We start from the raw sequence: 27,873 nt of genomic DNA on the forward strand, positions 1-27,873 counted from the left end.
GAGGAGGAGGATGGCGATGGCGGAGGCGGGAGGGAGGAGGAGGAGGATGGCGATGGCGGAGGCGGGTGGGAGGAGGAGGAGGATGGCGATGGCGGAGGCGGGAGGGAGGAGGAGGAGGATGGCGATGGCGGAGGCGGAGGGAGGAGGAGGAGGATGGCGATGGCGGAGGCGGGTGGGAGGAGGAGGAGGATGGCGATGGCGGAGGCGGGTGCTGCAGCCGCCGGAGGGGCCCCCCGTGACGCCCCGTGCCCCCGCAGTGGTGCTGATGTGCATGCACTCGGTGCTGCTGGGCGGGGAGGAGCAGCGCGTGCTGCTGGAGGAGGCCGAGGACATGGGCATGACCGACGGCACCTACGTCTTCATCCCCTACGACGCCCTCACCTTCCCCCTGCCCTACCGCCGCGTGCCCTACCCCGTCCTGGCCAACAACACCAAGCTGCGCCTGGCCTACGATGCCGTCCTCACCGTCACCATCGACTCGCCCGAGCTCACCTTCCGCGAGGCCCTGAGCCAGGCCAAGGAGGCCTACGAGGTCCCCGCCCACGTCGACCCCACCCAGGTGGGGCGGGGGGCACCTCCATGGGGTGGGGGATGCATTGGGTGGGGTGGGGGACACATTGGGTTGGGTGGGGGGCACCTCCAGGGGGTGGGGGATGCATTGGGTGGGGTGGGGGACACGTTGGGTTGGGTGGGGGGCACCTCCATGGGGTGGGGGACACTTTGGGTGGGGTGGGAGACACGTTGGGTTGGGTGGGGGGCACCTCCAGGGGGTAGGGGACAGGGTGGGTGGCGTGGGGGACACGTTGGGTGGGGTGAGGGGCACGATGTGTGGGGTGGGGGGCACGTTGGGTGGGGTGAGGGGCACGATGTGTGGGGTGGGGGGCACCTCCAGGGGGTAGGGGACAGGGTGGGTGGGGTGGGGGACACGTTGGGTGGGGTGAGGGGCACATCCTTGGGGTGGAGGACATGTTGGGTGGGCTAGGGGGCACCTCTGTGGGGTGGGGGATGCATTGAGTTGGGTGGGGGACACTTTGGGTGGGGTGGGTGACATGTTGGGTTGGGTGGGGGGCACCTCCAGGGGGTAGGGGACGCGTTGGGTGGGGTGGGGGACACGTTGGGTGGGGTGGGGGGCACCTCTGTGGGGTGGGGGACACCTCCTTGGGGTGGAGGGCACGTTGGGTGGGGTGGGGGGGCACCTCTGTGGGGTGGGGGATATGTTGGGTGGGGTGGGGGGCACGATGTGTGGGGTGGGGGGCACCTCCATGGGGTGGGGGACATGTTGGGCACCATGGGGGGCACCTCCAGGAGGTGGGGGACACTTTGGGTGGGGTGAGGGGCACCTCCTTGGGGTGGAGGGCACGTTGGGTGGGGTGGGGGTCACCTTCGTGGGGTGGGGGACGCATTGGGTGGGGTGGGGGGCACCTCTGTGGGGTGGGGGACGCCTCCGTGGGGCGGGGATGGGACCCATCAGGGTTATGGGTTGGAGGTGGGGTGGGGCGGCTGGTGGAGAACGTGGCCAACGGGACTTGGGTGGAGGTGGTTGGGGCCTGTAGGCGTGGCCAATGGGAGGGAGGGGTGGACGTGACGGTAGCCAATGGGAGCTGGGCGAAGGTGGGCGGGTGTTGACCATGGCCAACGTCGTTGGGTGGAGGCCACCATGGCCAACGTCGTTGGGTGGAGGCCACCATGGCCAACATCGTTGGGTGGAGGCCACCATGGCCAACGTCGTTGGGTGGAGGCCACCATGGCCAACGTCGTTGGGTGGAGGCCACCATGGCCAACGTTGTTGGGTGGAGGCCACCATGGCCAACGTGGTTGGGTGGAGGCCACCATGGCCAACATCGTTGGGTGGAGGCCACCATGGCCAACGTGGTTGGGTGGAGGCCACCATGGCCAACGTCGTTGGGTGGAGGCCACCATGGCCAACGTTGTTGGGTGGAAGCCACCATGGCCAACATCGTTGGGTGGAGTCCACCATGGCCAACGTTGTTGGGTGGAGGCCACCATGGCTAACGTCGTTGGGTGGAGGCCACCATGGCCAACGTCGTTGGGTGGAGGCCACCATGGCCAACGTGGTTGGGTGGAGGCCACCATGGCCAACGTCGTTGGGTGGAGGCCACCATGGCCAACGTGGTTGGGTGGAGGCCACCATGGCCAACGTCGTTGGGTGGAGGCCACCATGGCCAACGTCGTTGGGTGGAGGCCACCATGGCCAACGTGGTTGGGTGGAGGCCACCATGGCCAACGTCGTTGGGTGGAGGCCACCATGGCCAACGTCGTTGGGTGGAGGCCACCATGGCCAACGTCGTTGGGTGGAGGCCACCACGGCCAACGGGCTCGGGCGGGGATGACCGTGGCCAACGCCATGGCCTGATGGGGGTCACCGTGGCCCCGCCCCACCCCGGGAGCTTCCGGTGACGCCCGGACACGCCCTGACGCCTCATCGCGCCCCACCCCCCACAGGTCCACCCCCTCTTCGCCACCATCTACAACTCCATCCACCTCCTGGCCCGGGCGGTGGAGGCGGCGCGGCGGCGGGGCCGGCGGGTGACGGGCCGTAGCGTGGCCGAACACGCCCGCGGCTTCCGCCTGGGGGGCTTCTGCCACCCCGTGGCCGTCACCGAGGGCGGGGACGTCACCGCCCCCTACGTGGTGCTGGACACGGACGCCAAAGGCCACCACCTCTGGCCAGTTTACGGACTGGAACCGGGCACGCGGGGGTTGAGCCTCCGGGCCCACGGCGTCCACTGGCCCCACGGCGCCAGCCCCGGCGCCGACGCCGGCTGCTGGTTCGAACCGGGCTCCATCTGCAACGGGGGTGAGCGGGCGCCGAGGCGGGCCTTCCGCCCCTCCCCCACCTCTGTCCGTCTGTCCGAGCCCGCGGCCAGCGGCCTCCCCGGCCTCCCCGGCCCAGCAGACGGCCGTGTGTCCGTCCAACCAGCCGTCCGGCGGCTCAGCCGTCCGCCTGTCCCTCCCTCTCTCTCCCCCCCAGCCATCCCTCCATCTGTCCAGCCGTCCGTCCGTCTGTCCATCCCTCCCTCCATCCGTCCGTCCGTCCGTCCGTCCCTCTGACCCTTCACCCAACTGGACGTTCCTCCACCCCCCACCCACTCTGCCCCTCTCCGAGTCCCCTGGTCCATCTGTCCCACCCTCCACCCACCCTTCTGTCCCTCTGTCCCCGCCTCCCCTCGCCCGTCCGTCTGTCCGGCCACCCGTGGGGATGTCCCTCCCTCCCTCCCTCCCTCCCCCTCTGGCTCCTCACCCCCCTCCCCCGGCGTGTGGCTGCCCCGGAGCGTGACCTCGTGGGGGCTGGCCATGGAACGGGGGCCACGGTTGGCTGGGGGGGCCACAGGTGACCACAGGTGGCCATGGCTGACCAGAGGTGGCCACAGGTGACCATCCATGACCATAAGGTGTCATAGGTGGCCATGGCTGACCAGAGGTGGCCACGGGTGACCATCCATGACCATAAGGTGTCATAGGTGGCCATGGCTGACCAGAGGTGGCCACGGGTGACCATCCATGACCATAAGCTGTCATAGGTGGCCATGGCTGACCAGAGGTGGCCACAGGTGACCATCCATGACCATAAGGTGTCATAGGTGGCCATGGCTGACCAGAGGTGGCCACGGGTGACCATCCATGACCATAAGGTGTCATAGGTGGCCATGGCTGACCAGAGGTGGCCACGGGTGACCATCCATGACCATAAGGTGTCATAGGTGGCCATGGCTGACCACAGGTGGCCACGGGTGACCATCCATGACCATAAGCTGTCATAGGTGGCCATGGCTGACCAGAGGTGGCCACAGGTGACCATCCATGACCATAAGGTGTCATAGGTGGCCATGGCTGACCAGAGGTGGCCACGGGTGACCATCCATGACCATAAGGTGTCATAGGTGGCCATGGCTGACCAGAGGTGGCCACAGGTGACCATCCATGACCATAAGCTGTCATAGGTGGCCATGGCTGACCAGAGGTGGCCACAGGTGACCATCCATGACCATAAGGTGTCATAGGTGGCCATGGCTGACCAGAGGTGGCCACAGGTGACCATCCATGACCATAAGGTGTCATAGGTGGCCATGGCTGACCACAGGTGGCCACGGGTGACCATCCATGACCATAAGGTGTCATAGGTGGCCATGGCTGACCAGAGGTGGCCACAGGTGACCATCCATGACCATAAGCTGTCATAGGTGGCCATGGCTGACCAGAGGTGGCCACGGGTGACCATCCATGACCATAAGCTGTCATAGGTGGCCATGGCTGACCAGAGGTGGCCACAGGTGACCATCCATGACCATAAGCTGTCATAGGTGGCCATGGCTGACCAGAGGTGGCCACGGGTGACCATCCATGACCATAAGCTGTCATAGGTGGCCATGGCTGACCAGAGGTGGCCACAGGTGACCATCCATGACCATAAGGTGTCATAGGTGGCCATGGCTGACCAGAGATGGCCACAGGTGACCATCCATGACCATAAGGTGTCATAGGTGGCCATGGCTGACCAGAGGTGGCCACGGGTGACCATCCATGACCATAAGGTGTCATAGGTGGCCATGGCTGACCAGAGGTGGCCACGGGTGACCATCCATGACCATAAGCTGTCATAGGTGGCCATGGCTGACCAGAGGTGGCCACGGGTGACCATCCATGACCATAAGGTGTCATAGGTGGCCATGGCTGACCAGAGGTGGCCACGGGTGACCATCCATGACCATAAGCTGTCATAGGTGGCCATGGCTGACCAGAGGTGGCCACGGGTGACCATCCATGACCATAAGCTGTCATAGGTGGCCATGGCTGACCAGAGGTGGCCACGGGTGACCATCCATGACCATAAGGTGTCATAGGTGGCCATGGCTGACCAGAGGTGGCCACAGGTGACCATCCATGACCATAAGGTGTCATAGGTGGCCATGGCTGACCACAGGTGGCCACGGGTGACCGTGGTGACCATCCATGACCATAAGGTGTCATAGGTGGCCATGGCTGACCAGAGGTGGCCACAGGTGACCATCCATGACCATAAGCTGTCATAGGTGGCCATGGCTGACCACAGGTGGCCACGGGTGACCGTGGTGACCATCCATGACCATAAGGTGTCATAGGTGGCCATGGCTGACCAGAGGTGGCCACGGGTGACCATCCATGACCATAAGCTGTCATAGGTGGCCATGGCTGACCAGAGGTGGCCACAGGTGACCATCCATGACCATAAGGTGTCATAGGTGGCCATGGCTGACCAGAGGTGGCCACAGGTGACCATCCATGACCATAAGCTGTCATAGGTGGCCATGGCTGACCAGAGGTGGCCACGGGTGACCATCCATGACCATAAGCTGTCATAGGTGGCCATGGCTGACCAGAGGTGGCCACGGGTGACCATCCATGACCATAAGCTGTCATAGGTGGCCATGGCTGACCAGAGGTGGCCACGGGTGACCATCCATGACCATAAGGTGTCATAGGTGGCCATGGCTGACCAGAGGTGGCCACGGGTGACCATCCATGACCATAAGCTGTCATAGGTGGCCATGGCTGACCAGAGGTGGCCACGGGTGACCATCCATGACCATAAGGTGTCATAGGTGGCCATGGCTGACCAGAGGTGGCCACGGGTGACCATCCATGACCATAAGCTGTCATAGGTGGCCATGGCTGACCAGAGGTGGCCACAGGTGACCATCCATGACCATAAGGTGTCATAGGTGGCCATGGCTGACCAGAGGTGGCCACGGGTGACCATCCATGACCATAAGCTGTCATAGGTGGCCATGGCTGACCAGAGGTGGCCACGGGTGACCATCCATGACCATAAGCTGTCATAGGTGGCCATGGCTGACCAGAGGTGGCCACGGGTGACCATCCATGACCATAAGCTGTCATAGGTGGCCATGGCTGACCAGAGGTGGCCACGGGTGACCATCCATGACCATAAGGTGTCATAGGTGGCCATGGCTGACCAGAGGTGGCCACGGGTGACCATCCATGACCATAAGGTGTCATAGGTGGCCATGGCTGACCAGAGGTGGCCACGGGTGACCATCCATGACCATAAGCTGTCATAGGTGGCCATGGCTGACCAGAGGTGGCCACGAGTGACCATCCATGACCATAAGGTGTCATAGGTGGCCATGGCTGACCAGAGGTGGCCACGGGTGACCATCCATGACCATAAGGTGTCATAGGTGGCCATGGCTGACCAGAGGTGGCCACGGGTGACCATCCATGACCATAAGGTGTCATAGGTGGCCATGGCTGACCAGAGGTGGCCACGGGTGACCATCCATGACCATAAGGTGTCATAGGTGGCCATGGCTGACCAGAGGTGGCCACGGGTGACCATCCATGACCATAAGGTGTCATAGGTGGCCATGGCTGACCAGAGGTGGCCACGGGTGACCATCCATGACCATAAGGTGTCATAGGTGGCCATGGCTGACCAGAGGTGGCCACGGGTGACCATCCATGACCATAAGGTGTCATAGGTGGCCATGGCTGACCAGAGGTGGCCACGGGTGACCATCCATGACCATAAGGTGTCATAGGTGGCCATGGCTGACCAGAGGTGGCCACGGGTGACCATCCATGACCATAAGGTGTCATAGGTGGCCATGGCTGACCAGAGGTGGCCACAGGTGACCATCCATGACCATAAGCTGTCATAGGTGGCCATGGCTGACCAGAGGTGGCCACAGGTGACCATCCATGACCATAAGGTGTCATAGGTGGCCATGGCTGACCAGAGGTGGCCACAGGTGACCATCCATGACCATAAGGTGTCATAGGTGGCCATGGCTGACCAGAGGTGGCCACAGGTGACCATCCATGACCATAAGCTGTCATAGGTGGCCATGGCTGACCAGAGGTGGCCACGGGTGACCATCCATGACCATAAGGTGTCATAGGTGGCCATGGCTGACCAGAGGTGGCCACGGGTGACCATCCATGACCATAAGGTGTCATAGGTGGCCATGGCTGACCAGAGGTGGCCACGGGTGACCATCCATGACCATAAGGTGTCATAGGTGGCCATGGCTGACCAGAGGTGGCCACAGGTGACCATCCATGACCATAAGGTGTCATAGGTGGCCATGGCTGACCAGAGGTGGCCACAGGTGACCATCCATGACCATAAGGTGTCATAGGTGGCCATGGCTGACCAGAGGTGGCCACGGGTGACCATCCATGACCATAAGCTGTCATAGGTGGCCATGGCTGACCAGAGGTGGCCACGGGTGACCATCCATGACCATAAGCTGTCATAGGTGGCCATGGCTGACCAGAGGTGGCCACAGGTGACCATCCATGACCATAAGCTGTCATAGGTGGCCATGGCTGACCAGAGGTGGCCACGGGTGACCATCCATGACCATAAGCTGTCATAGGTGGCCATGGCTGACCAGAGGTGGCCACAGGTGACCATCCATGACCATAAGCTGTCATAGGTGGCCATGGCTGACCAGAGGTGGCCACAGGTGACCATCCATGACCATAAGCTGTCATAGGTGGCCATGGCTGACCAGAGGTGGCCACAGGTGACCATCCATGACCATAAGGTGTCATAGGTGGCCATGGCTGACCAGAGGTGGCCACAGGTGACCATCCATGACCATAAGCTGTCATAGGTGGCCATGGCTGACCAGAGGTGGCCACGGGTGACCATCCATGACCATAAGCTGTCATAGGTGGCCATGGCTGACCAGAGGTGGCCACGGGTGACCATCCATGACCATAAGGTGTCATAGGTGGCCATGGCTGACCAGAGGTGGCCACGGGTGACCATCCATGACCATAAGCTGTCATAGGTGGCCATGGCTGACCAGAGGTGGCCACGGGTGACCATCCATGACCATAAGGTGTCATAGGTGGCCATGGCTGACCAGAGGTGGCCACAGGTGACCATCCATGACCATAAGGTGTCATAGGTGGCCATGGCTGACCAGAGGTGGCCACGGGTGACCATCCATGACCATAAGGTGTCATAGGTGGCCATGGCTGACCAGAGGTGGCCACAGGTGACCATCCATGACCATAAGCTGTCATAGGTGGCCATGGCTGACCAGAGGTGGCCACGGGTGACCATCCATGACCATAAGCTGTCATAGGTGGCCATGGGTGGCCTTGCATTCCTAGGTGACCGTGGGCCCCGCGGGGGTCCCTGGGTGGCTCCTCTAGGCCACGCCAGGCCGTCACGCCCTTCCTCTCTCCGGCACAGGGTTGGACGCCAGCTTGGTCCTCCTCCTGTTCGTCCTCATCTCCGCCCTCATCGCCGCAGGGGCCGCCCTCGCCTGCTTCATCAGGTGGGTGCCCCCACCTCGTGGGGTGCCGTGGGGCTGGTGGGGGGGGGACACACACGACCTTGGGGAGGCACAGGGTCCCCGGGGGAGGGTCGGGGGTGGGGGGCCACCCCAGCAGCGTCCGTGTCCCCTCCCTGCAGGCGCCGCATCCAGCAAGGCCAGCTGATGAAGGGGCCCAACAAGATCATCCTCACCATGGAGGACTTGACCTTCATCAACACCCAGAGCAGCAAACGGGTGAGGGACGGGGGGAGGGGGGACACTTCTGTGGTGGCTGAGGGACTCGATGACCCCAGTTGAGGCTGGGAAGGAGGCCCTGAGGCCCGAAGTCCACCCCGTGGTCCGTCTTGGCCTTGGAAGGAGAACCGTGGGCTGGTGGGACCCCACGGCTGATGGTCCCCGTGGCCTCGTGTCATCCCTAGAGCCAAGCTGGCCTCGGGGAGGGTGGGGGCCTACGGGCTGTCGGGTGCCCCTGGGTGACGTGGCCCCATGGGTGACACGTCTCCAGTGTCCCTGTGGCCTAAGGTGGTCCCAGACCACCCTATGGCCAAGATCTGCCTTGGGAGGTGACCTATAGCTTGGTGGGTCCCCACGGGTGACGCGTCCCAGTGGCCCGAGGTGTCCCCCCAGGGCCACGCTCTGCCCCCCTGGGAGAAGATCCGTGGGCTGGTGGGTCCTCATGGGCGACGTGTCCCCTTGGGTGTCGCGTCCTCATGGGCGACGCGCCCCACCGTGTGTCCCCCCCACCGGTGGGGGGTGGTGGTGGTGGTGGGGCGTCCTGACCCGTCCCCGCGCCGCAGGTGGACGGGAGCCGCACCAGCCTGGCCGGCCGCAGCGGGGGGGACACCAAGAGCGTCAGGAGCGTGACCGCAGCCCCCGACACCACCAACGTGGCCATTGCCGAGGTAAGATGTCCCCCGCGTCCCCCTCCCCCGTGTCGTGCGTGTCCCCCTCCCGCCCCACACGTGTCCCCCTCCCCGTCACCGCCGACCCACTTCCCCACTTGCCACCTTTCGGGGGGGACAAGGCAGGGCCACCTCCGCAGGGACACCCCCGCCCCTTCCCTGTCCCAGCCCGGGTGCCCCCACCCCACATCCCGGCTGGGTGATTGACAGCTCTGGGGCCATGATTGACAGCTGCCTCCCGCCCTTTCCCGCAGGGAGGCAAAAACCCGAAGGCAAACAGCCACCTCCCCCTCCTCCTCCTCTTGTTTAACCAGCAGGGCCTTGTCGCCTCCGTGCAGGTAAGTTGAAAGCAGAAAATCCACCATTTCACCCCAAAATTTGCCCCCACCCCCCATCACGGCCCCAGCCAGGGCAAAAAGAAAGGCCGGGGGTGGCTTTTGGAGGGACGGATGGGGGTTCTTCAGTGGCTTCTAGTAGGGTTGTGTGATGGGTTGGGGACATTGCGGGAGGAGGATGAGGGGTGTCCGTCTGTCCTGTCCGTCCCCGTCCCCCCCACCGGTGTCCCTGCGTGTCCTCGGGGCCCCGGAGTGGGGCTGGTCCTGGGGTTGCCCAGCCCTCACCTGCTTCTGCCCCCCCAGGGCGACTGGGTCTGGCTGAAGAAGTTCCCCGGAGACCAGCACAGCGAGGTGAAACCGGCCACCAAGCTGGCCTTCTGCAAGGTGAGGGGACGATGGGGACACCAGCGGGCCGCGGGGACAAACCTGGGTCGTGGGGGACAACAGTGGGTCATGGGGACATCGCTGGGTCATGGGGACATCGCTGGGTCATGGGGACATCGCTGGGTCATGGGGGACATCGCTGGGTCATGGGGGACAACAGTGGGTCATGGGGGACATCACTGGGCCATGGGGACAATGTTGGGTCATGGGGGACAACAGTGGGTCATGGGGGACATCGCTGGGTCATGGGGACAATGTTGGGTCATGGGGGACATCACTGGCTCATGGGGACAATGTTGGGTCATGGGGGACATCACTGGCTCATGGGGACAATGTTGGGTCATGGGGAACATCACTGGGTCATGGGGACAATGTTGGGTCATGGGGGACATCACTGGGTCATGGGGACAATGTTGGGTCATGGGGGACATCACTGGCTCATGGGGACAATGTTGGGTCATGGGGGACATCACTGGGTCATGGGGACAATGTTGGGTCATGGGGGACATCACTGGGTCATGGGGACAATGTTGGGTCATGGGGAACATCACTGGGTCATGGGGACAATGTTGGGTCATGGGGGACAACAGTGGGTCATGGGGGACATCACTGGGCCATGGGGACAATGTTGGGTCATGGGGGACATCACCGGGCCATGGGGACAATGTTGGGTCATGGGGGACATCGCTGGGTCATGGGGACAATGTTGGGTCATGGGGGACATCGCAGGGCTATGGGGGACATCACTGGGCCATGGGGACAATGTTGGGTCATGGGGGACATCACTGGGCCATGGGGGACATCACTGGGCCATGGGGACAATGTTGGGTCATGGGGGACATCGCAGGGCTATGGGGGACATCACTGGGCCATGGGGACAATGTTGGGCCATGGGGGACAACAGTGGGTCATGGGGGACATCGCTGGGTCATGGGGACAATTATGGGTCATGGGGGACATCGCAGGGTCCTGGGGCCAATGTTGGGTCATGGGGACATCGCTGGGTCATGGGGGACCTCACCGGGCCATGGGGGGACGTCACCGGGCCATGGGGGGACGTCACCGGGCCCGTGGGGCCAAAGCCGGGCGGCGCCCCACGTGTCCTGTGGGCGGGGCCAGCTGCGCGACCTGCGCCACGAGAACGTCAACCTCTTCCTGGGCTTCTTCCACGACTGCGGCATCTTCGCCATCGTCTCGGAGCACTGCTCCCGCGGCAGCCTGCAGGACCTGCTGCACAACGAGGACATGAAGCTCGACTGGATGTTCAAGTCCTCCCTCCTCATCGACCTCATCAAGGTGGCGGGCGGGGCGGGGGGTGGGCGGGGCGCGGGGCGGGGCGCGGGGTGGGGAGGACGTGGGGCTGGGGCAAGCGGAGGGGCGGGGAGGGGGCTGGGGTGGTGCTGGTGGCCATGGTGGTGGCCATGGTGGTGTGGTGGCCATGGTGGTGTAGTGGACATGGTGGTGGCCATGGTGGTGTTGGTGGCCATGGTGGTGGCCATGGTGGTGTGGTGGCCATGGTGGTGTGGTGGCCATGGTGGTGTGGTGGCCATGGTGGTGGCCATGGTGGTGTGGTGGCCATGGTGGTGTGGTGGCCATGGTGGTGTGGTGGCCATGGTGGTGGCCATGGTGGCGTAGTGGCCATGGTGGTGGCCATGGTGGTGTTGGTGGCCATGGTGGTGGCCATGGTGGTGTGGTGGCCATGGTGGCATAGTGGCCATAGTGGTGGCCATGGTGGTGTGGTGGCCATGGTGGTGGCCATGGTGGTGTTGGTGGCCATGGTGGTGGCCATGGTGGTGGCCGTGGTGGTGTGGTGGCTATGGTGGCATAGTTGCTGTGGTGGTAGCCGTGGTGGTGCTGGTGGCCCTGGTGGTGGCCATGGTGGTGTGGTGGCCATGGTGGCATAGTGGCTGTGGTGGTGGCCGTGGTGGTGTTGGTGGCCCTGGTGGTACCCGTGGTGGTACCCATGGTGGTGGCCTTCGTGGTGGCCATGGTCATGGTGGTGGCCGTGGCGGTTATGGCTATGGTGGTGGCTGTGGTGGAGATCATGGCTGTGGTGGTGGCCATGGTGTGGTGGCCTTGGTGGTGGTCACGGTGGTGGCCTGGTGGTGCTGGTAGCCATGAAGGCGGCCATGGTGGTGGCTGTGGTGGTGCTCATGGCTGGGGTGGTACTGGTGGCCATGGTCATGGTGGCCGTGGTAGTGCTGGTGGCCGTGGTGGTGCTGGTGGCCTTGGTGGTGGCCATGGTGGTGCTAGTGGCCTTGGTGGTGGCCATGGTGGTGCTGGTGGCCATGGTGGTGGCCTTGGTGGTGGCTGTGGTGGTGCTGGTGGCCATGGTGGTGGCCTTGGTGGTGGCCAGGGTGGTGGCCGTGGTGATGGCCATGGTGGTGATGGCTGTGGTGATGTTGACCGTGGTGTTGGTCATGGTGTTGACCACGATGATGACCATGGTGTTGATCGCCACTGCGTTGGCCACAGTGTTGGCCATGATGGTTATGGCCATGGTGTTGGCCATGATGGTGATGGCCATGGTGTTGGCCATGGTGGTGATGGCCACGGTGTTGGCCATGATGATGGCCATGGGGCTGTTGGCCATGGTGTTGGCCATGATGGTGATGGCCATGGTGTTGGCTATGGTGGTGATGGCCATGGTGTTGGCCATGGTGGTGATGGCCATGGTGTTGGCTATGGTGGTGATGGCCATGGTGTTGGCCATGGTGGTGATGGCCATGGTGTTGGCTATGGTGGTGATGGCCATGGTGTTGGCCATGGTGGTGATGGCCATGGTGTTGGCAATGGTGTTGGCCATGACAATGGACATGGTGGTGTTGGCCACGGTGTTGGCCATGATGTTGATGGCCACGGTGTTGGCCACAGTGTTGGCCATGATGATGGCCATGAAGTTGATGGCCACGGTGTTGGCCATGATGACAGCCATGATGTTGATGGCCACGGTGTTGGCCATGATGACGGCCATGATGTTGATGGCCACGGTGTTGGCTGCAGTGTTGGCCATGATGACAGCAATGATGTTGATGGCCATGGTGTTGGCCATGGTGGTGTTGGCCATGGTGTTGGCCATGATGACGGCCATGATGTTGATGGCCACGGTGTTGGCCGCGGTGTTGCCCATGATGACGGCCATGATGTTGATGGCCATGGTGTTGATGGCCATGGTGTTGGCCATGGTGGTGTTGGTCATGGTGTTGGCCATGATGACGGCCATGATGTTGATGGCCATGGTGTGGGCCACAGTGTTGGCCATGATGACGGCCATGATGTTGATGGCCATGGTGTTGGCCATGATGATGGCCATGATGTTGATGGCCATGGTGTTGGCCATGACAATGGACATGATGTTGATGGCCATGGTGTTGGCCGCGGTGTTGGCCATGATGACAGCAATGATGTTGATGGCCATGGTGTTGGCCATGGTGGTGTTGGCCACAGTGTTGGCCATGATGACGTCCATGATGTTGATGGCCATGGTGTTGGCCATGGTGTTGGCCATGATGACGGCCATGATGTTGATGGCCACAGTGTTGGCCATGATGACGGCCATGATGTTGATGGCCATGGTGTTGGCCATGATGACAGCCATGATGTTGATGGCCACAGTGTTGGCCATGATGACGGCCATGATGTTGATGGCCATGGTGTTGGCCATGACAATGGACATGATGTTGATGGCCATGGTGTTGGCCGCGGTGTTGGCCATGATGACAGCAATGATGTTGATGGCCATGGTGTTGGCCATGGTGGTGTTGGCCACAGTGTTGGCCATGATGACGGCCATGATGTTGATGGCCATGGTGTTGGCCATGGTGTTGGCCATGATGACGGCCATGATGTTGATGGCCATGGTGTTGGCCATGGTGTTGGCCATGATGACGGCCATGATGTTGATGGCCATGGTGTTGGCCATGGTGTTGGCCATGATGACGGCCATGATGTTGATGGCCATGGTGGTGTTGGCCACGGTGTTGGCCATGGTGTTGGCCATGATGACAGCCATGATGTTGATGGCCACGGTGTTGGCCATGATGACGGCCATGATGTTGATGGCCATGGTGGTGTTGGCCACGGTGTTGGCCATGGTGTTGGCCATGATGACAGCCATGATGTTGATGGCCACGGTGTTGGCCATGATGACGGCCATGATGTTGATGGCCATGGTGGTGTTGGCCACAGTGTTGGCCATGGTGTTGGCCATGGTGTTGGCCATGATGTTGATGGCCACGGTGTTGGCCATGATGACAGCCATGATGTTGATGGCCATGGTGGTGTTGGCCACAGTGTTGGCCATGGTGTTGGCCATGGTGTTGGCCATGATGTTGATGGCCACGGTGTTGGCCATGATGACGGCCATGATGTTGATGGCCATGGTGGTGTTGGCCACAGTGTTGGCCATGGTGTTGGCCATGATGATGGCCATGATGTTGATGGCCACGGTGTTGGCCATGATGACAGCCATGATGTTGATGGCCATGGTGTTGGCCATGGTGTTGGCCATGGTGTTGGCCATGATGACAGCCATGATGTTGATGGCCACGGTGTTGGCCATGATGACGGCCATGATGTTGATGGCCATGGTGTTGGCCATGATGATGGCCATGATGTTGATGGCCATGGTGTTGGCCATGACGCTGGCCATGGCGGTGTTGGCGGGGTGTTGGCCATGCTGTTAGCCACAGTGTTTGGCCACGGTGTTGGCCATGATGGCGGCCACGACGCTGATGGCCGCGGTGTTGGCCGTGGTGGCCACTGCGTCGGCACCGAGCGCGGTGGTGGCGCCTGGCGGGGCCCGCCCCGCGCGGGCGGGTGACGGCGCCGGTGCCGCCGGCTGTCGCGCAGGGCATGCGGTACCTCCACCACCACAACGTGGTCCACGGGCGCCTCAAGTCCCGGAACTGCGTCGTGGACGGGCGCTTCGTGCTCAAGGTCACCGACCACGGCTACAACGAGCTGCTGGAGGCCCAGCGCCTGCCCACCCCCACCCCCCAGCCGCAGGGTGAGGGGCGGGGCCGGGGGCGGGGCCTGGCGGGGGGCGGGGCCTGGGGAATGGTGGGGTTCTTGGCCTGGGGGTGGGCGTGGCCTGGGGAGGTGGGGTGGAGGCTCCGTCTGGGGCTGGTGGGTCATTGGGATGGTGGTGGCGGGGTGGGGGTGGGGTCTATGGGGTGGGCGGGGCTAGGGTGAAGGGGTGGGGCTTTGGGGATTTAGAGGATGGTTGGGTGTGGCCTCTGGGATGGGGCAGGGCCTTTGGATTAGGGGCGTGGCCGTTGTTTTGGGGTGCGGCCTTTGGATTGGGGTGGAGCCTTTGGGTTGGGGCAGGTCCATCATGTGGGGGCGGGGCCTATGGATGGGGTGGGGCCTTTGTTTTGGGGTGGGGCCTTTGCCTTAGGGGTGGGGCCTTCAGACCAGGGTGGGGCCTTTGTTTTGGGGCGGGGCCCTGGGGCAGGGCCTCTACGATGTGGGTGGGGCCACAGAGCCGTGGGCGGGGCTTGCACATGGGGGTGGTGCCTCTGGGTTGAGGGTGGAGTCTCGGTGCCTAGGGGCGGAGATTGGGGGGGGGGGCGCTTCTGCTCCCACCCCCCTCCCAGCAGGGGGCGTGGTCTCTGTAGTGGGCGTGGTTTCCCATAGGGGCGTGGCCCGGCCATGCTGGGGGGGTGTGTGGCCACACCATTAAGGGACGTCACCCCCTGAGGGCGGGTCCCCAGTAAGGGGGGCGTTGCCTAGCCAATGTGGGCGTGGCCTGGGGGTGAGGTGGGCGTGTCTGAGCGCGACCCCGCCCCCCCAGAGCGGCTGTGGACGGCGCCGGAGCTGCTGCGGGACGCGGCCCTGGAGCGTCGCGGCTCCTTCCGGGGCGACGTCTTCGGCATCGGGATCATCATGCAGGAGGTGATCTGCCGCAGCGGCCCCTACTGCATGCTGGGGCTGCCCCCCGAAGGTACCGCCGCCCCCCCACCGCCCCCCCAGAGCCCAGGACCCCCCAGGTATCCCCAGGATCCCCCCCAAGTATCCCTGGGATCCCCAAAGCATTTCTACGACCCTCTGGTATCCTCAGAACCTCCCCAAATATTACCAGGATCTCGCCAAAGCACCTCCAGGCCCACCCAGTAACCCCAGGACCCCCCCAAAGCACCTCCAGGCCCACCCAGTAACCCCAGGACCCCCCCAAAGCAACTCCAGGCCCACCCAGTAACCCCAGGACCCCCCCAAAGCAACTCCAGGCCCACCCAGTAACCCCAGGACCCCCCCAAAGCAACTCCAGGCCCACCCAGTAACCCCAGGACCCCCCCAAAGCAACTCCAGGCCCACCCAGTAACCCCAGGACCCCCCCAAAGCAACTCCAGGCCCACCCAGTAACCCCAGGACCCCCCCAAAGCACCTCCAGGCCCACCCAGTAACCCCAGGACCCCCCCAAAGCAACTCCAGGCCCACCCAGTAACCCCAGGACCCCCCCAAAGCAACTCCAGGCCCACCCAGTAACCCCAGGACCCCCCCAAAGCAACTCCAGGCCCACCCAGTAACCCCAGGACCCCCCCAAAGCAACTCCAGGCCCACCCAGTAACCCCAGGACCCCCCCAAAGCAACTCCAGGCCCACCCAGTAACCCCAGGACCCCCAAAGTACCTGAAGGACCACACAACATCCCCAGAACCTCCCAAATATTACCAGGATCCCCTCAAAGCACCTCCAGGACCCCCCAGTATCCCCAGACCCCCCCCCAAATATCCTTGTGACCCCCCAAGATACCTCCAGGCCCCCCCAGTATCCCCAGAACCCCCAAAGGCACCTCCAAGACCCCCCAGCATCCCCAGAACCCCCCAAGGCACCTCCAAGACCCCCCAGTATCCCCAGAACCCCCCCAAGGCACCTCCAGGCGCCCCCCCAGTATCCCCAGAACCCCCCAAGGCACCTCCAGGCGCCCCCCCAGTATCCCCAGAACCCCCCAAGGCACCTCCAAGACCCCCCAGTATCCCCAGAACCCCCCAAGGCGCCTCCAGGCGCCCCCCCAGTATCCCCAGAACCCCCCAAGGCACCTCCAAGACCCCCCAGTATCCCCAGAACCCCCCAAGGCACCTCCAGGCGCCCCCCCAGTATCCCCAGAACCCCCCAAGGCACCTCCAGGCGCCCCCCCAGTATCCCCAGAACCCCCCAAGGCACCTCCAAGACCCCCCAGTATCCCCAGAACCCCCCCAAGGCACCTCCAGGCGCCCCAGTATCCCCAGAACCCCCCCAAGGCACCTCCAGGCGCCCCCCCAGTATCCCCAGAACCCCCCAAGGCACCTCCAAGACCCCCCAGTATCCCCAGAACCCCCCCCAAGGCACCTCCAAGACCCCCCCAGTATCCCCAGAACCCCCCCAAGGCACCTCCAGGCGCCCCCCCAGTATCCCCAGAACCCCCCCAAGGCACCTCCAAGACCCCCCAGTATCCCCAGAACCCCCCCAAGGCACCTCCAGGCGCCCCCCCAGTATCCCCAGAACCCCCCCAAGGCACCTCCAGGCCCCCCCCCAGTATCCCCAGAACCCCCCCAAGGCACCTCCAAGACCCCCCCAGTAACCCCAGAACCCCACAAGGCACCTCCAGGCACCCCCCCAGTATCCCCAGAACCCCCCCAAGGCACCTCCAGGCGCCCCCCCAGTATCCCCAGAACCCCCCCAAGGCACCTCCAGGCGCCCCCACAGTATCCCCAGAACCCCCCCAAGGCACCTCCAGGCGCCCCCCCAGTATCCCCAGAACCCCCCAAGGCACCTCCAAGACCCCCCAGTATCCCCAGAACCCCCCCAAGGCACCTCCAGGCGCCCCCCCAGTATCCCCAGAACCCCCCAAGGCACCTCCAGGCGCCCCCCCAGTATCCCCAGAACCCCCCAAGGCACCTCCAAGACCCCCCAGTATCCCCAGAACCCCCCAAGGCGCCTCCAGGCGCCCCCCCAGTATCCCCAGAACCCCCCAAGGCACCTCCAAGACCCCCCAGTATCCCCAGAACCCCCCAAGGCACCTCCAGGCGCCCCCCCAGTATCCCCAGAACCCCCCAAGGCACCTCCAGGCGCCCCCCCAGTATCCCCAGAACCCCCCAAGGCACCTCCAAGACCCCCCAGTATCCCCAGAACCCCCCCAAGGCACCTCCAGGCGCCCCAGTATCCCCAGAACCCCCCCAAGGCACCTCCAGGCGCCCCCCCAGTATCCCCAGAACCCCCCAAGGCACCTCCAAGACCCCCCAGTATCCCCAGAACCCCCCCCAAGGCACCTCCAAGACCCCCCCAGTATCCCCAGAACCCCCCCAAGGCACCTCCAGGCGCCCCCCCAGTATCCCCAGAACCCCCCCAAGGCACCTCCAAGACCCCCCAGTATCCCCAGAACCCCCCCAAGGCACCTCCAGGCGCCCCCCCAGTATCCCCAGAACCCCCCCAAGGCACCTCCAGGCCCCCCCCCAGTATCCCCAGAACCCCCCCAAGGCACCTCCAAGACCCCCCCAGTAACCCCAGAACCCCACAAGGCACCTCCAGGCACCCCCCCAGTATCCCCAGAACCCCCCCAAGGCACCTCCAGGCGCCCCCCCAGTATCCCCAGAACCCCCCCAAGGCACCTCCAGGCGCCCCCACAGTATCCCCAGAACCCCCCCAAGGCACCTCCAGGCGCCCCCCCAGTATCCCCAGAACCCCCCAAGGCACCTCCAAGACCCCCCCAGCATCCCCAGAACCCCCCCCAAGGCACCTCCAGGCGCCCCCCAGTATCCCCAGAACCCCCCAAGGCACCTCCAAGACCCCCCAGTATCCCCAGACCCCCCCCCAAGGCACCTCCAGGCGCCCCCAGTATCCCCAGAACCCCCCCCAAGGCACCTCCAGGCGCCCCCCCAGTATCCCCAGAACCCCCCCAAGGCACCGCCAGGCGCCCCCCCAGTATCCCCAGAACCCCCCCCAAGGCACCTCCAGGCGCCCCCCCAGTATCCCCAGAACCCCCCCAAGGCACCTCCAGGCGCCCCCCCAGTATCCCCAGAACCCCCCCAAGGCACCTCCAAGACCCCCCAGTATCCCCAGAACCCCCCAAGGCACCTCCAGGCGCCCCCCCAGTATCCCTAGAACCCCCCCAAGGCACCTCCAGGCGCCCCCCCAGTATCCCCAAAACCCCCCCAAGGCACCTCCAAGACCCCCCCAGTATCCCCAGAACCCCCCCAAGGCACCTCCAGGCGCCCCCCCAGTATCCCCAGAACCCCCCCAAGGCACCTCCAGGCGCCCCCCCAGTATCCCCAGAACCCCCCAAGGCACCTCCAAGACCCCCCAGTATCCCCAGAACCCCCCCCAAGGCACCGCCAGGCCCCCCCAGTATCCCCAGAACCCCCCCCAAGGCACCTCCAGGCGCCCCCCCAGTATCCCCAGAACCCCCCAAGGCACCTCCAGGCGCCCCCCCAGTATCCCCAGAACCCCCCAAGGCACCTCCAGGGCCCCCCAGCATCCCCAGAACCCCCCAAGGCACCTCCAGGGCCCCCCAGTATCCCCAGAACCCCCCAAGGCACCTCCAAGCCCCCCCCAGTATCCCCAGAACCCCCCAAGGCACCTCCAGGCGCCCCCCCCAGGCCCCCCCCGCCCCGCCCCCCGGCCCCGCCCCCCGGCCCCGCCCCCCGGCCCCGCCCCCGGCCCCGCCCCCCGTGACGCGGCCGCCCCCAGAGATCGTGGCGAAGGTGCGGCAGCCGCCGCCGCTGTGTCGCCCGGCCGTCTCGGCCGACCAGGCGCCGCTGGAGTGCGTCCAGCTGATGAAGCAGTGCTGGAGCGAGCAGCCCGAGCGGCGGCCCACCATCGACCAGCTGCTCGAGCAGGTGCGCCGCCGGGGGGCGGGGCCGGGGGGGCGGGGCCGGCATGGGGGGGCGGGAACAGTACGGGTTGGGTGGGACCAGTGTGGGGTGGTGGGATCAGTGTGGGGCGGGTGGGACCAGTATGGGGTTGTGGGACCAGTATGAGGTGGGTGGGATCAGTATGGGGTGGGTGGGATCAGTATGGTGTGGGTTGTACCAGTATGTGGTGGTGGGATCAGTATGGGGTGGGTTGTACCAGTATGGGGTGGGCGGGATCAGTATGGGGTGGTGGGAACAGAACGGAGTGGGTGGGACCAGTATGGGACGGGTGGGACCAGTATGGGGTGGGTGAGATCAGTGTGGGGTGGGTGGGACCAGTATGGGGTGGTGGGATCAGTATGGGGTGGGTTGTACCAGTATGGGGTGGTGGGATCAGTATGGGGTGGTGGGACCAGTATGGGGTGGGTGAGATCAGTGTGGGGTGGGTGGGACCAGTATGGGGTGGTGGGACCAGTATGGGGTGGGTTGTACCAGTATGGGGTGGGCGGGATCAGTATGGGGTGGTGGGACCAGTATGGGGTGGGTGAGATCAGTATGGGGTGGTGGGACCAGTATGGGGTGGGTGAGATCAGTATGGGGTGGTGGGACCAGTATGGGGTGGTGGGATCAGTATGGAGTGGGTGGGATCAGTATGGGGTGGGTGGGACCAGTATGGGGTGGTGGGACCAGTATGGGGTGGGTGGGACCAGTATGGGATGGTGGGACCAGTATGGGGTGGGTGGGATCAGTATGGGGTGGTGGGACCAGTATGGGGTGGGTGGGATCAGTATGGGGTGGTGGGATCAGTATGGGGTGGTGGGACCAGTATGGGGTGGGTGGGATCAGTATGGGGTGGTGGGATCAGTATGGGGTGGTGGGACCAGTATGGGGTGGGTGGGATCAGTGTGGGGTGGTGGGACCAGTATGGGGTGGGTGGGACCAGTATGGGATGGTGGGACCAGTATGGGGTGGGTGGGATCAGTATGGGGTGGTGGGACCAGTATGGGGTGGGTGGGATCAGTATGGGGTGGTGGGACCAGTATGGGGTGGTGGGACCAGTATGGGGTGGGTGGGATCAGTATGGGGTGGTGGGATCAGTATGGGGTGGTGGGACCAGTATGGGGTGGGTGGGATCAGTGTGGGGTGGTGGGACCAGTATGGGGTGGGTGGGACCAGTATGGGGCTGGTGGGACCAGTATGGGGTGGTGGGACCAGTATGGGGTGGGCAGGATGAAGATGGAAGTTATGTTGATAGAAGGGGTGTGGGTCGCTGTGGGTCGCCTTGAGTCGCTGTGTCGTGCCGTGGGTCTGACCCCCATCCGTGGGTCTCCATGGGTCTGGCCCCCATCTGTGGGTCTCCGTGGGTCTGACCCCCGTCAGCGGGTCTCCGTGGGTCTGACCCCTGTCGGCGAGTCTCTGCGGGTCTCTGTGGGTCTGACCCCCATCTGCGGGTCTCCGTGGGTCTCCATGGGTCTGACCCCCGCCGGCGGGTCTCCGTGGGTCTCCATGGGTCTGACCCCCGCCGGCGGGTCTCCGTGGGTCTCCATGGGTCTGACCCCCGCTGGCGGGTCTCTGCGGGTCTCCATGGGTCTGACCCCCGCCGGCGGGTCTCCATGGGTCTCCATGGGTCTGACCCCCGCCGGCGGGCCTCCGCGGGTCTGACCCCCGTCCGTGGGGCGCTGTGGGGCAGTTCAAGGGCATCAACCGTGGGCGTCGCACCAACATCATCGACTCGATGCTGCGCATGCTGGAGCAGTACTCCAGCAACCTGGAGGACCTGATCCGCGAGCGCACCGAGGAGCTCGAGGTCGAGAAGCAGAAAACCGACCGCCTCCTCACCCAGATGCTGCCCCCGTGCGTGCGGGCGGGGCCGGGCGGGGCCGGGCGGGGCCGGGAGGGGAGGGGCGGGGAGGGGAGAGGTGGAGCAGGGAGGAGTGGGGAGGGGCGGGGCGGGGAAGGGTGGGGCAGGGAGGGGCAGGGAGGGGCAGGGTGGGGTGGGGTGTGGCAGGGAGGGGCTAGGAGGGGAGGGGCAAGACAGGGAAGGGAGGGGCAGGGAGGGGCAGGGAGGGATGGGGAGGGGAGGGGAAGGTTGGGGCAGGGAGGGGCAGGGAGGGGCGGGGCAGGGAGGGGTAGGGTTGGGCGGGGAAGGGTGGGGCAGGGAGGGGCGGGCCAGGGAGGGGTAGGGTTGGGTGGGGAGGGGCAGGGCGGGGAGGGGCGGGGAGGGGTGGGGCAGGGAGGAGTGGGGAGGGGCAGGGAGGGGAGGGGAGGAGCAGGGAGGGGCAGGGAGGGGAGGGGAGGGGCAGGGCAGGGCGGGGCAGGGTGGGGTCCTCTGGGCACCCCATAGATTCACCTCCAGTTCAGTGGGGATGGAGCCATGGGGAGGGGGAGGGGAGGGGACACAAGCGCGTTTGGGGGCTGGGGGGCTGGAGGGGGGAGGGCGAGCCAATGGCGACAGGCCGGCGCCGGCCACGCCCCCCCCAGCACCACCCCCCACCTAGGCCCCGCCCCCCACCACCCCACCCACCCTCCGCAGACCCGCGGAACCCCAGCTAGGAGGGGGGGTGGGGGTGGGGGGGGAAGCCTTGGGGACGCCGCCACCTCGGCGTGGGGGGGTGGGGGAGGGGGTGTGGGCGGGGTGATGACGCGGGCGCCCCGCCCGGTGACGCGGCAGGTCGGTGGCCAAGGCCCTGAAGATGGGGACCCCCGTGGAGCCCGAGTACTTCGAGGAGGGTGACGCTTTACTTCAGCGACATCGTGGGCTTCACCACCATCTCGGCCATGAGCGAACCCATCGAGGTCGTCGACCTCCTCAACGACCTTTACACCCTCTTCGACGCCATCATCGGCGCCCACGACGTCTACAAGGTGGGGGAGGGGAAGGGGGGGAGGGGCGGCCACGCCCAGGCGTGACGTCGCTTCCCTCCCGGGACCCCCGTCGGGCGCGTGGGGAGAGGCCGGGGCGAAGCGACGCCTCCCATCCACCGCCCCGCCCCGCGTACACCCTGGGGGCGGGACGGGCGCCACTCCGGGCCCCGCCCCGCGGCGGCGGCGGGTGATGTCACCCAGTGACGTCATCAAGCGACAGGGCGGCCTCTGAGGGACGCGGCCCCGCCCTCTCCGCCCCCGCCCGGGGCTGCCGCGGCGTTGAGTCGTTATGGGGGGGGGGGGGAGGGTGGGGGGAGGGCGGGAGGTGGGGGGGAGGAGGTCCTTGGTGGCCGTGGCCCCGCCCCCACCCCGCGGCCCCTCCCCCGTAGGTGGAGACCATCGGGGACGCCTACATGGTGGCCTCGGGGCTGCCCAAGCGCAACGGGAACCGGCACGCCGGCGAGATCGCCAACATGGCGCTCGACATCCTCAGCTCCGTCGGCACCTTCAAGATGCGCACATGCCCGAGGTGCCCGTCCGCATCCGCATCGGCCTCCACTCCGGTAAGGCCACGCCCCTTTCCCTGGGACAGCCCCCTTTTGGCCACGCCCACCCCGCCCCAGCCGTGAGCCCGCCAAGCCCCGGTCGCCTCTTGGTCGACGTCCAACGTTGGCCGCGACTCGTTGGACGCCACCCGTTGGCCTTGACCCCGTTGGCCAATCCCTGGGGGTGCTGCCTGGCCACGCCCCTTAGACACGCCCTTAAAGACCACGCCCCTCCAGTGGTCACACCCCCTTCTTGGCCACACCCAGACTCAACAATGCTTGGCCAACACGGCCGCGACTCATTGGCCGTAACCCTTGGTGGCACCTCCCATCCATGACCCTGCCCCGATGCCCCACCCCATTGACCACGCCCCTTCTGACCACGCCCCTCCAATGGTCACACCCCTTCTTGGCCGCACCCAGACTCGTCAACGCTTGGCCAACCCTCAACACGGCCGCAACTCATTGGCCCTAACCCTTGGCGGCACCTTCCCTCCATGACCACCACCCCGATGCCCCGCCCCATTGACCACGCCCCTCGTGACCACGCCCCTCCAATGGTCACACCCCTTCTTGGCCACACCCAGACTCAACAATGCTTGGCCAACCCTCAACACAGCCGCGACTCATTGGCCGTAACCCTTGGCGGCACCTCCCCTCCATTACTCCACCCTGATGCCCCGCCCCATTGACCACACCCCTCCCCATTGACCACGCCCCTCCTGGCCACGCCCCTCCAATGGTCACACCCCTTCTTGGCCGCACCCAAACTCATCAACGCTTGGCCAACCCTCAACACGACCGCGACTCATTGGCCGTATCCCTTGGCGGCACCTCCCCTCCATGACCCCCGATGCCCCGCCCCCCGTGACCACGCCCCCTGAGGCCCCGCCCCCTCCGCAGGGCCCTGCGTGGCCGGCGTCGTGGGGCTCACCATGCCGCGCTACTGCCTCTTCGGGGACACCGTCAACACGGCGTCACGCATGGAGTCCACGGGCCTGCGTGAGTGTCCCCGCCCCCCCCCACACGCGTGTCCCGGGGGGGGGGGCCATGGGGGGGGGTCCCGGGGGGGTGGGGGCCATGGGGGGGGTCCCGGGGGTCCCCGGTGACGGGCGTGTCCCCGCAGCGTACCGGATCCACGTCAACGCCCGCACGGTGGCCATCCTGCGGGCGCTGCAGGAGGGCTTCAAACTGGACATCCGGGGCAAGACGGAGCTCAAGGTGCCCCCCCCAGTGCCCCCCAAGTGCCCCCCAAACCCCACAGTGCCCCCCGACCCCCCCAGTGCCCCCCAACCCCCACAGTGCCCCCAAACCCCCCAGTGCCCCCCAACACTCCCAGTGCTCCCCAAGTGCCCACCAACCCCCCCAGTGCCCACCAAACCCCCAAGTGCCCCCCAACCGCCCCCCAACCCTCCCAGTGCCCCGCAGTGCCCCCCAACACTCCCCCAGTGTCCCCCAGTGACCCCCCCAAACCCCACCAGATCCCCCACTTCTCCCAAACGCCCCCCAAAACCCCCCCAGCCCCTCCCCATTGCTCTTGGTGCCCCTCCCCCACCCTCTGGGGGCTGCCCCCCCCCGCCCCACAGGGGGTCTGACCCCCCCGTCACCCCCCACCCCCCAGGGGGTCTGACCCCCCCCGTCACCCCCCGCCCCCCGGGGTCTGACCCCCCCCCCGCCCCCCAGGGGGTCTGACACCCCCGTCACCCCCCACCCCCCCAGGGGGTCTGACCCCCCCACCCCCCGCCCCCCCGGGGTCTGACCCCCCCCGCCCCCCAGGGGGTCTGACCCCCCCGTCACCCCCCACCCCCCGGGGTCTGACCCCCCCCCCGCCCCCCAGGGGGTCTGACACCCCCGTCACCCCCCACCCCCCCCGGGGTCTGACCCCCCCCACCCCCCGGGGGTCTGACCCCCCCCACCCCCCGGGGGTCTGACCCCCCCCGCCCCCCAGGGGAAGGGCGTGGAGGACACCTACTGGCTGGTGGGACGCGAGGGCTTCACCAAACCCATCCCCACCCCCCCCGACCTGCTGCCGGGGTGAGCGGGGGGGGGGCCCTGGGGGAGGGGGGGCCCCCCTGGGGGTCCCCGGGAGGGGGGATGTTGGTGTCCCCTGGGGGGGGTTGGGGTCCTTTTGGGGGGGCGGGGTCTTCTTATGAGGGGTTAAGGTCTCCTGGGGGGGTCCAGGGGGGAGTATGGGGTGCCCTGGGGGGGTTGGGCTCCTCTTGGCGGTGTTGGGGGTCTTCTTTGGGGGGTGTTGGTGTCCCCTGGGGGGGCTGGGGTCCTCCTCAGGGGGTGGGGCATGTCCCCTGGGGGTGGGGTCTTCTTAGGGGGGGTTAGGGTCTCCTGGGGGGGTCTGGGATGCCATGGGGGGGTTGGGGTCCTTTTAGGGGTGTTGGGGTCCCCTGGGTGGGGTTGGGGTCCCCTGGGGGGGGTGGGGGCTCCCTGGATGCCTCAGAGGGGGGGCAGGGAGGATGTGGAGACCCGGGTGGGGGGTGGGGGGTCCCTGGATGCCTCGGAGGGGGGGCAGGGAGGATGTGGAGACCCGGGTGGGGGGGGTGGGGGGTCCCTGGATGCCTCGGAGGGGGGGGAGGGAGGATGTGGAGACCCGGGTGGGGGGGGGTGGGGGGTCCCTGGATGCCTCGGAGGGGGGGCAGGAAGGATGTGGAGACCCGGGTGGGGGGGGGTGGGGGGTCCCTGGATGCCTCGGAGGGGGGGCAGGGAGGATGTGGAGACCCGGGTGGGGGGGGGTGGGGGGTCCCTGGATGCCTGGGCCCCCCCCGGACGTTGGGGCCCCCCCAGGGCCAGCAACCACGGCATCAGCCTGGACGAGATCCCGGCCGAGCGGAGGAAGAAGCTGGAAAAGGCCCGGCCGGGGCAGGCGCTCAAATAGCCCCGCCCCCGCCCGGAGGTGAGCCCCGCCCCCTCGGCAGGCCACGCCCCCCCTCGGCAGGCCACGCCCAGGGGTCCCCCATCAAGTCCAATCGCCGCCACCTCGGGCAGGCGACGCCCTCCCGCTCGGTGATATTTGCATCTCATTAACATTCCAAGCCACAGGCTCCACCTCCCCGTCGGGGGTCGGTCCTCCAGGCAAGGAGATGGAGGGCGGGGCGGGCGGGCCGCTCTAGCCGCTCTGCCCGGCGCTCTATGGGGTGGCTGCTGCTCCCTGGAGGACTTCCAGAGCCCTCCAAACCATGGATGTGGGGCTAGCCTGCCCCGCAGAGCCCCTCTGCACCTCCGCGGGGCTTTGCTCCGTGGTCGCCTCTGTGGCTGCCCAGGTTGGGAGTCCTCCAGACCATAGAGAGCTGTCCCCGGGGTGCCACTCTGCACCGCCATGTGCCCTTCTCTATGGTCACAGTGCAGAGTCCTCCAGACCATAGAGAGCTGTCCCCGGGGTGCCACTCTGCACCGCCATGTGCCCTTCTCTATGGTCACAGTGCAGAGTCCTCCAGACCATAGAGAGCTGTCCCCGGGGTGCCACTCTGCACCGCCATGTGCCCTTCTCTATGGTCACAGTGCAGAGTCCTCCAGACCATAGAGAGCTGTCCCCGGGGTGCCACTCTGCACCGCCATGCACCCTTCTCTATGGTCATGGTGCAGAGTCCTCCAGACCATAGAGAGCTGTCCCAACGGTGCCACTCTGCACTGCCATGCACCCTTCTCTATGGTCATGGTGCAGAGTTCTCCAGACCATAGAGAGCTGTCCCAACGGTGCCACTCTGCACTGCCATGCGCCCTTCTCTATGGTCATGGTGCAGAGTCCTCCAGACCATAGAGAGCTGTCCCCGGGGTGCCACTCTGCACCGCCATGCACCCTTCTCTATGGTCACGGTGCAGAGTCCTCCTCCAGACCATAGAGATCTCTCCCAATGGCGCCTCTCTGCACCGCCATGTGCCCTTCTCTATGGTCACAGTGCAGAGTCCTCCAGACCATAGAGAGCTGTCCCCGGGGTGCCACTCTGCACCGCCACGTGCCCTTCTCTATGGTCACAGTGCAGAGTCCTCCAGACCATTGAGGCATGACTAGACCAGCCCCCCCCCCGCCCCCCGCAGCCACTCTGCACCTCCCTGGAGCCGCTCTATGACCGTGGGGGGCCCCGATGAGACCATAGAGAGGCGGCCAGAGCGCCCCGCTCCCCATGGTCACAGCCCCTCCAGCAGCCATAGAGCGCTCATGCCTAGAGCGGCGCCCCGGTGCATGCTGGGCCGCCACTGACGCCCCTCCCCCACAGCCAGAGGGAGGCGCCAGCCCCTCCCCCGGCCCCGCCCCCACCGCCCCGGGGCATCATGGGACAGCGGCCGGAGGGGCCCAGGTGCGCGATTGGACGGCGGGAGACGAAGAGGGCGGAGTCAAGCGCGTTGGTTGGCTGCGGCGAGCCCCGCCCCTCACGGCCTGTGACGTCACAGGAAGCGGCCCCTGGGAGGGCACCACGCCCCCGGACTCTTAAAGGGGCGGGCGCGGATTTGTCCGGGGGGACACAAAATACCCTGCGAGGGGCGTGGCCTGCCTCTGGAAAGGGGCGTGGCCCCAGCCACGCAGCCAATCGCAGCCCGGGGTGGGGCAGAGCACACCCCATGGGCGGGGCCTGGCGAAGGCAGCCATGTCGGATCACCGGCAGGCAGCCAATGGGTGCAGCCGCTCGCTCTTAAAGGGACAGTTGGCTATTTTTTTTAGGCTCCTTCCCCCCCCCTCCCCCCCCCCCC

At 65.9% G+C, this 27,873-nt stretch overlaps 1 protein-coding gene across 1 annotated transcript; it reads left to right on the forward strand.

The window, feature by feature from the left end:
* The first annotated feature begins 16 nt into the window (after positions 1–16).
* Positions 17–27,488, forward strand: LOC135311077 (retinal guanylyl cyclase 1-like). Its single transcript, XM_064440228.1, is given in 21 exon segments — positions 17–559; positions 2,464–2,818; positions 8,231–8,315; positions 8,453–8,549; positions 9,113–9,217; positions 9,472–9,555; positions 9,856–9,936; positions 11,056–11,232; positions 14,788–14,944; positions 15,731–15,880; positions 19,602–19,750; positions 21,456–21,619; positions 22,437–22,494; positions 22,496–22,630; positions 23,020–23,143; positions 23,146–23,193; positions 24,079–24,177; positions 24,302–24,396; positions 25,124–25,209; positions 25,972–26,080; positions 27,402–27,488. Coding segments are annotated over 20 exon segments (2,883 nt in total). The 3' UTR covers positions 26,063–26,080; positions 27,402–27,488.
* The last annotated feature ends 385 nt before the right edge of the window (positions 27,489–27,873 follow it).

The sequence above is a fragment of the Phalacrocorax carbo genome, unplaced genomic scaffold, assembly GCF_963921805.1.
Source record: "Phalacrocorax carbo unplaced genomic scaffold, bPhaCar2.1 SCAFFOLD_277, whole genome shotgun sequence".
In the NCBI taxonomy this organism is placed as follows: Eukaryota; Metazoa; Chordata; class Aves; order Suliformes; family Phalacrocoracidae; genus Phalacrocorax; species Phalacrocorax carbo.